Source organism: Pristiophorus japonicus, chromosome 12 (assembly GCF_044704955.1).
Source record: "Pristiophorus japonicus isolate sPriJap1 chromosome 12, sPriJap1.hap1, whole genome shotgun sequence".
Lineage (NCBI taxonomy): Eukaryota > Metazoa > Chordata > Chondrichthyes > Pristiophoridae > Pristiophorus > Pristiophorus japonicus.
In genome coordinates this window covers 39513686-39522554 of record NC_091988.1, presented here as the reverse complement: position 1 = coordinate 39522554, position 8869 = coordinate 39513686, and the positions used below count along the sequence as shown (strand labels likewise).

The 8869-nt window shown below is 39.0% G+C and overlaps 1 protein-coding gene across 13 annotated transcripts in view; it reads right to left on the bottom strand.

Moving 5' to 3' along the window:
- Nucleotides 1-2906: 2906 nt before the first annotated feature.
- The window catches only part of ptpdc1a (protein tyrosine phosphatase domain containing 1a), a 196380-nt gene continuing 190417 nt past the window's right edge, over nt 2907-8869 (bottom strand). For all 13 annotated transcript variants that reach the window (XM_070895334.1, XM_070895336.1, XM_070895337.1 and 10 more), the window contains one exon: nt 2907-3681. In XM_070895334.1, the coding sequence (XP_070751435.1) occupies nt 3535-3681 (147 nt within the window). In that variant the 3' untranslated portion in view covers nt 2907-3534. The remainder of the gene's footprint in view (nt 3682-8869) is intronic.

The window sequence follows — 8869 nt, the reverse complement described above, 5'->3', positions numbered from 1 at the left end:
ACACCGAGGTTGTCAGAGCCCACTGGAAGGAGCACTTCGAAGATCTCCTCAATCGAAACTATACTATAGATATTTTTATTATTCCATTATTTAAAAAAAAATCATAGATAGGTTATCAGTCTTTTAAACAGCTCTGGAAACATATCCTATAGATATCCCTATGTTAAAGTGTCCGTACTTCCATGTTATGTTTCCTCGTGATACCAGCTAGTGCTGCTCCAGTAGGAGTTTCAATGATAATTTTATAACTTGTTTGTCACAGCTCCATCACACCACCAGAGTGCTGAATCATCTTTTCCTCAAAAATCATATAAAATGCTTTATGGAAAAAATAATTGCCCAAGTAAAATTTCTAATTCCAAAATAAGGTTTGAAACAAAATTAAAACACTCAACAAATTACACATTTCACAATGACATGACTAAATCAAATTGTCTTTTGTGTTTTTAATGCTCTCCCAAAAGCATGGAGTTGGAATTGATATTTTTGCCCAGAGCTGTGATTTTGTCAGTTGAATGCAAATTATACAGTCTGCACACGTGGAGTGTATCCAATTTCTCACAATGCATCAGTATTGTTGAGTCAGCTGAACCACAACAATATTTTTCTTTAGCTTCTCACAGTTTCTGCTCAGTTATTTAAAAAAAAATATTTGTAGAAAAGCTCCGTGAAATCTCAAAACCTTTATTCCGGTAAAGTTTACATCGAGTTAGTTTTAAAAGCAAAAGAGTTATATGTGCCTGTGTGCACGCACCAGAGAGTGAGAACTGATTACATAGCTGTTGTTTTATGTTCAAAAAACTGCAGAATGCACATTAAGACGAGACAGTGGCTTTCTTCATCCTAATTTTAGTTCTTTTTTTTAAGAAATCCAAATTTAATTTTGAAGCAAATAGGAGTCAGAGGATATATATTTTTTGTAACAACAGTTGTAGTATTTACAAGGTGTTATCGAGAAAGTGTTGTAGGAAATGTTGGAGGAAGCATATTCAGTTTAAATATATTACATGATGCTACAAATAGTAAGTTGAACGATGTGTGGTCTGTCTTACCCCTTTGTGCCATCTTTGCCTTGCTGAGTGTGCTTGTTTCTTGTGTTGTTGTTCTCTTTATATCTGTTGTTTTTGTATTCTGCATTTTTAGTGTTTTGATGTTATGTTCATGCAGGGAAGCTGGATAAATGAAGGGACGGGTCTCTGAGTACAAACTTCAGTGCAGAGTTCCAATTTTGCCAGGGCTACAAAATCAGAGCTTAAGAATTCAGTTGGGAACTAGAAGTTTACCCAGATGCAATTTCCATAAAGCCTGCTAAAATAGAGACACTAATGGATGAGAATCTAGCTGACCTGATGCTAATTGTTCACAATGAGAGATACATGCACTCGAATAGAATTCGGCTTTTGACCCAAATCAAACAAACAATGCAGATATCCTAGAACTTCATACACCACAGAAGTAATAGACCTAGCCATAGATCATTCCACAAACATTTACACATGACATTGTAAGCTTACTAGTCAGCAAGTTTAACACCCATGCTGTCAGCTGAAAATATTCCAGCACTGGCAGAAACTGGCTCATCCGCTCATGGTGATTGTACTCATCACCTAGATCACCGAGAACCACAGCTCGCTGGACAGAATGGGGTGTTCAGGTGTGATTTGCCTCTTCCACATGTACCTTTCTCAGTCCCCAAGGGGATCAGGGGAAACGGAGGAAATATGTGCAGAAACCTCTGTGTCCAAAAAAAAAAGCTTACAGATACACCTCCTATCCTGGACTAGAACTGAGGACGTTCTTAGGAAATGCAAAAGGATCAGTCTGAAGCAGCCCCCATCTACACAACACTTTGTGAATTATCCAAAGATGCATTTTCCACTCAATTGGATGGTTAGTAAGGCAACTGAGACTCGGCCCAGGAACCAAGCCAAGAATAAGAGCTCTATCTTGGAAGAAAATTCACCGACTTTGCTCATTTTTCTTTTAAAAAGTCTATATGGAATGGAATGGAGGTACTGAAGAACAAGCAGTAGCCTTGTGTCATTATAGAAGAGTTATGTGCTGAGTCATATAGCTAGTAAGATCAGTCAGATAGGGCACAACAATATCTTGAAGTGTTTAGAAAACAAGGCATTGATTCTGAAATTGATTCATGGGACAAAGGGAGCTAGCGTCCCTCAGCAAGGACAATGGATATGTAGAATGTGCTTTAGGCCAGAGTTCTGAACAAACTGGAGTTTATGAATGGTGATTAACAGAGCATTGGATAAATAGGTAATAAAAGCGTAAATTAGAGTCCCAGTAACAGTGGGAAAGATGTCCCAACAAAATTGGGAATATGTCCGTCTACACCACAAGTTAAATATATTAGATATTTTTGCTATACAACTATTCATGCTTTTGCAAAAATCTGCACTGTGTCAGTTTTAAGCCCTATAAACCATAATCTTCTCTGAAACAAACGATGCTGTCTATACCTAGATGGAAAATAGGTGGTATATAATATTTATTAAAACATTCTATTAAGACTATGGTGAGTGCCCATATAATAAATTAAAGCAGTAAAGAATGATGTACTTTAAATAGAAACATTATGTAATATTTTACATTGTATATATTCTATTCAATTTCCATGACATAAAAATTAACAAATTGTAATATTTTCATACAATTCCTCACACAAAATTCTGCTTACCAGCACTTTTAAAGACCAGATTCAAATTAGTATACATCAAATTTCCACCATACTTACTTGTGAAAGGATACAAATGGAGCTGTCTGTTCGAACCATCAGACCATCTTTGGTGGTACTTAAGATGCTTCGAGAAGAATTCAGTCTCATTCATCCCAGCAGTAAAAATAATTCAGTGCCACATGGTGTTCCAAGAACAAGACATTTTAAACACATTTATTAACATCTCAATTACATATATTTTGTTGAAGTTTAGAGTAAGTCACAGTTGCTGGGAAATGCACATATTAAAAATCCTTAAAAACAGTCGAGACTGTCAAGAGTTTTTCTCATCATACATTTTTTGAAATATCACTTTAAATTCTCTATTTAACATTGGATTATTGCATTAAACAAATAAAGAAACACTTAGCATGGAAAGAAAATAAATATTTTACAAAAAGAAAGCATCTATAGTACAAAATATACCATATGACTGTAAACACTAATGTCTTCAAAACAAAATATCTTGCTACATTAATATATGGCACTTAAAATCATGGCAGTTTTTAAACAAATACACCTCATACTGGTGGCCAATTCATATTTAATGAGCAAGTTTGAAATCAAGGTTTTTTTTTTATTCATACATCTTGTTCTTTGAAAACAAAAGTAATTTTTGTATAACTTGTATGTTGTCAACAATCAAGTATGTGATACTGAATTTTACTTTAATCTAATTTTTACTGCCTAATTGTAGTGCCCTATTCTAGATATGCTTCTCCAATACTCACTGTAATCTCCTATCTTTTGGGGAACGGTAACAACAGGAACAGAAAAACTGAATGTATCTACATTCTTGCTCAGTGAATCTGCAAACCTACATTTTGTGCACAATTATTAGAAACTTCACAATCTGCAAGTTTGGCTTGTTTTTCTTCTAAGATTGGCTTTAATATTGTCTTGAGCGTATTGTAAACCTTAGGACCCTCATCAGCATCAAAACTGACCTGGGAAAAAAATACAACAGAAACACCTAATATTAGCCAAATGACAATTTAGAAATACTATGCAGGCTCCTATCTCTCCTAAGGCAGTCAGTCACAGTGAGGCTAGACTGTTCCAAATTTTTTTCTTCCAATCTTCTTCCTGTTACACCTGAAGGCATTGGTTGGTTATTGAAATATAGTTCTATGTGCAACAGTTACCTTCGTGGCTATTACTTATGTGCATGTTTTGGCAATGAATGTCAGCAGGCAACTTGGCCGCAGGGCGCACCAGAGTCAAGCCTGACTGTTGTCACCAAACATCCACAAATGCGCAACTTTAGCAGGGGTTCCTGTATAGCAAGCAGGAGTGAGAACCCTAGTCGATTCTTCCCTCCCAAACTAATTGTCGCCCCCTTTTCTGTCCTGCTGTGATGAACTCCCTTCAGGAATAGACCCATGAACCTTGTTGGTTTGAATGGCTCAGCTATTTACTAGAGCAAGCCTGATTTTTTTATTCCTTTAAGAGATTTTCAGTCAGAATCATGTAATACTCCTTTACTGCACTTGTAAAAACACTGCCCCATTTTGCCAAGTGTTACTCAGTCCATTTAACTAAAGGATGTACCTTAGTTAATGATTTGTGAAAAAACATGCAGATCCAATTGCATCATAATTTCAATTTCACATACAGGTGTAAATAGTTAGGCAAAATTCATCAAGTAAGGATACTGTGTATATTTTCTACTCAGGAAAAAGTTCCATTGAATACTGTAAAAAAATATCATTTGATAAAGTATAAAACACATATAATTATAAAAAAACATTTTGGCACACAAGCACCTATTTATTCTATACAAACCGGCATCTCCAAAATGAAGACTAGAAGAAAACATGGAATGAGGAAAGGCCAGGCGACCCAACAGGCCCTTTTCTTCCACTGGCCATGTTTGATCTACTCAATTATAGACTTCATCCAAGCCACTTCATCTCCCAGGGAGAAGTTCCACAAAGCTTCTCCCTGCCCTTCAAAAGTAAATCAAATAAAACTCTGGACTATCTATACGACATTGCATTTCCTTAATCTTCTTTAACTTGTTCCTAATAGCTCAAGAATAATCATGTTCCACCCAGCACTCATTTACTGCTATCTGTGCGAGCGAGTATATCTCTCAATCCTGTCCCAACCAGCTATTAATCCAGTTTATTTTCCACGGTGTCAAATGATGCATATGTAGTATTCCATGGTAGTTGGAAATCCTTCCAATTTTATGTTTTGATTAAGGATTATTCATTTTATGCTTGTCCTCTAGTTTTGTTCTGACAGTTTTTAAGTTACCTGTTTATATCTGCATTATCAGTGCTTTAAAACCTAGATCATGTACTCTCCCAATCTTATCTCCTTTTAATCCTTGTTGCTATTCTCTAAACCTTCTCCAGTACAATGAACACCATCATTTTTAAAGGCAAGATGCTCAACATACCCTAAAAGTGGCCTTACCAATGATCTGCATAAGGTTAGAATTGCTTCTAATCAAAAGTCCGAATTAAATTTTCAACATTTTAGACATGTCTCCTCTCAATCATTTCGCCAATCAAAAACGAGTTCACTTTTCGATTAGTCCTGGAATGATCCTTGTTGCTTTTCTCAGAGTCTGCTTCAACTGGTAATCTCCTTTTAAAAGTACAGTTATACAGATTTAAATAAACTGCTTTGACTTCGAATTCAAATGGTTTTGAGATACTCTTGATTAACTATGGTTACTGATTATAGCTTCACACTGACCGGATACTACACTCAACCATCAATACTTACATCCAAATCTTTTTTACCATTGCTAATACATACCTTTTCATTGTGTATATGCATTTTATTTTTTATGTTCAAATGCCAATTTCCTTACATTCATCCACATAAAAATCTATCTGCCATTTCATAATCCATCCATCTAATTTGGATAGATGTCTTTAAATGCATCAGTTTAGCTACATAGCTTTGGCTCAACAAAAAATTTTACATAACCATTGGAAGTACCTTCCTTATTCATGTTTATAAATAGTATGAACAGGAAACCTAGAATAGCGACCTGTGAAACTTCATCTGCTGCTGCAGCCCATACCCAACCCTAGTTATTATTTTCAGCATTTTATTATTATAAGCACAATGACTAAAGTGTTAGTTAACGGATAAAAGACTTGCATTTATATAGAGCCTTTCATGACCACCGGATGTCTCAAAGTGCTTTGCAGCCAATGAAGTACTTTTAGAGGGTAGTCACTGTTGTAATGTGGGAAACGGGGCAGCCAACTTGCGCACAGCAAACTCCCACAAACAGCAATGTGATAATAACCAGATAATCTGTTTTTGTTATGTTGATTGAGGGACAAATATTGACTAGGACACCGGGGATAACTCCCCTGCTCTTGTTCGAAATAGTGCCATGGGATCTTTTACGTCCACCTGAGAGAGCAGACAGGGCCTCGGTTTAACATCTCATCTGAAAAATGGCACCGCCAACAGTGCAGTACCCCCTCAGCACTGCACTGGAGTGTCAGCTTAGATTTATGTGCTCAAGTTCCTGGAGTGGGACTTCAACCCACGACCCTCTGACTCAGAGGCGAGTGTGCTACCCACTGAGCCACAGCTGACACAGTAAAGATCAAAGAGCAGGCTGGAGGGTGGATGTGGGTCAGCATGGGAGCTGAGTGGGGATTAGAATATATGTTTTTCAGCTCTGTGTTGAGCCAAGCTTTCAGTTGTTTAAAGTATTGCTTGAAAGTAATGGAGAGATAGCAAGGAAGGGCAGAGATGAAGGATACAGGGGAGAGAAAGAGAAGCGAAGGAGCCAGGGGAAAGGGGATAGGGCAAGGATAAGAGATCAGCTGATTAAGAGGCTTTGACATGGTCAACCACAACATCCTCCTCTAACGCTTGGTCTAAATGGCTCCCGGTCCAATACCTCAAATTTAAAATTCTCATCCTTGCGTTCAAAATTTCATGGCCTCAACCTGCGCACCTCTGTAATCTTCTCCAGCCTTAAACCCATCGAGAACTCTACGTTCCTCCAATTCTGGCCTCTTGTGCATTCCCCACTACTCTCACCCCACCATTGGCAGCGATGCCCTCAGCCTCTAGGCCCTAAGCCCTGGAACTCCCTCCCTAAATCTCTCTGCCTCTCCATCTCCCTCAGTTCTTTTAAGGCCCTCCTTAAAACTGACCTCTTTGATCAAGTTTTTAGTTATCCCTCTGAATATATGCTTCTTCGGCTTAGTGTAGATTTTTGTCTGATTACATTTCTGTCAAGTGCCTTTGGGCGGTTTACTACATTAAAAGCATTATGTTAATGTAAATAGTAGTTGATATTGTGTAGCAATAAGAATGAGAGAAAAGGGGGAAAGCATGAGTGAGAGGTAGGGATAATGGGAACGGAGTAGTGGTCACAGTTGGAGAGAAGTCTGGGAAATGGGAATAGGTGATGCTCAAAGTGATAATGAGAGGGTGGCAGCACCAGTTTATATGTGATGGTGATGGGGATGGTGATTGGGATGGGGATGGGGATGGGGATGGGGATGGGGATGGGCGGGAAGGTTGAGGGGGAAGCTGCATGAATGGAAAGGATAGTAGGAGTCATGAGGAGAGGGAATAGTAGTGATCATGGGCCCAAGTTTGCCCAGGAGTTGCTCCGTTTTTTTTTGGAGCAACTAGATTTTTTTGGAGTATCTTAAAAATTGCAATTCTGCCCCTTTAATTTGCTCCAGTGAAAGTGAGTTAGTTAGGTTTATTTTTTTAGTTTAGTTTTTTTTTCAAAAGGGGGCTTTATCAGCCATTTATGCCTGTTTTGGCCATTTAAGCAAGTTTAGACAGCTAAAAGTTACTCCAAAGTAACTTAGGCCAGCGTATGTGGCCACTTGTGGCCGCAGAGAAAAACCCTGCGGTGAGCTAAGAAATCAGCGCAGGTAACCAGAGATGGTGGGGGTGGGTGGGGGGAAGGGGAAGTGCGAGGACCTTGCAAAGCACTAAGCACCTTCACAACAACATTAAAGAAGCAAAAGTACATTTAAAGCACCAAGCACTAAACAACGCAGTACATTTAAAGCACCAAGCACTAAACAAAGCACAAAAATAAGCATTCAATAACAAATAAAAAATACCAAGGAAGCTGAGAGGACCTGCACCTAGCACCAAGACTTACAAAGCACTAAACAACTAGATTAAAAATGGATTGGTAAACTAGCAAATACATTATAGCCAAGTCCTGTAAATAAGAGTTTCAGCCAAACTATTTTACAGAATTCCTTTTGAAAGCAGATGAAGAGTAAACTTGTATGTAAATCAAACAAGAATTTAGGATCACATAATCAATCAATCAATAAATAAATAAACAAATAAAAAATAGAAGTCCTACCTTCAGCAAGGCTTTACTGCAGAAAAACACTAGCAGCTGGGTACTGTTGCACAGAGTCTAAGCAAGCTCTGCACACTCTGGCCGCCCATGAGGGAGCCCATTCGGCCAGGGCTAGGGGCGGCGTGCTTCGGGACCCACCCACACAGCTTGCAGAGCACACGCAGAGATTCTGGGGGCGAGGAGCTACTGCACATGCGCGTATACTCTAGCGCGTATGTGCAGGCGCTGGGACCTGGCTCTGCACCCCACACTGCTTGTGCTGCGCCATGCCAAGGCCTACGATGTTCCAAGGAGCGGGGAGAATACCGAGGTAAGTTTTCGGCGCTGTTTTTCGTGTACAAAGTCGGCGTACCACAGGTAGGTGCATCGTTTTAACCGGAGGGGCAAACTTGGGCCGCATGAGTGCAGGGCAGGGCAGGTCATGGAGAAACTGGAAATACAAAGCACTTTAAGCACTCCCCTCCCCATTGACAACCCATTAACCTGCCTCTCCACCCCCAAAATGAGAGAAAAGGCACACAAAAGTAGAAGATGGCACAGAGATAAACACAGTGGAGATAAAGAGGGAGAAACAGCAACAGGAATACGACAAGGCAGATAAGATAATGGGACTGAAAGCAGATAAATTCCCTGGACCTGATGGCTTGCTTCCTAGGGTCTTAAGAGAAGTAACGGCAGGAATAGTGGATGCATTGGTTGTAATTTACCAAAATTCCCTGGATTCTGGGGAGGCCCCAGCAGTTTGGAAAACTGCAAATGTAATGTCCCTATTTAAAAAAGGAGGCAGACAAACAGCGGTAAATTAT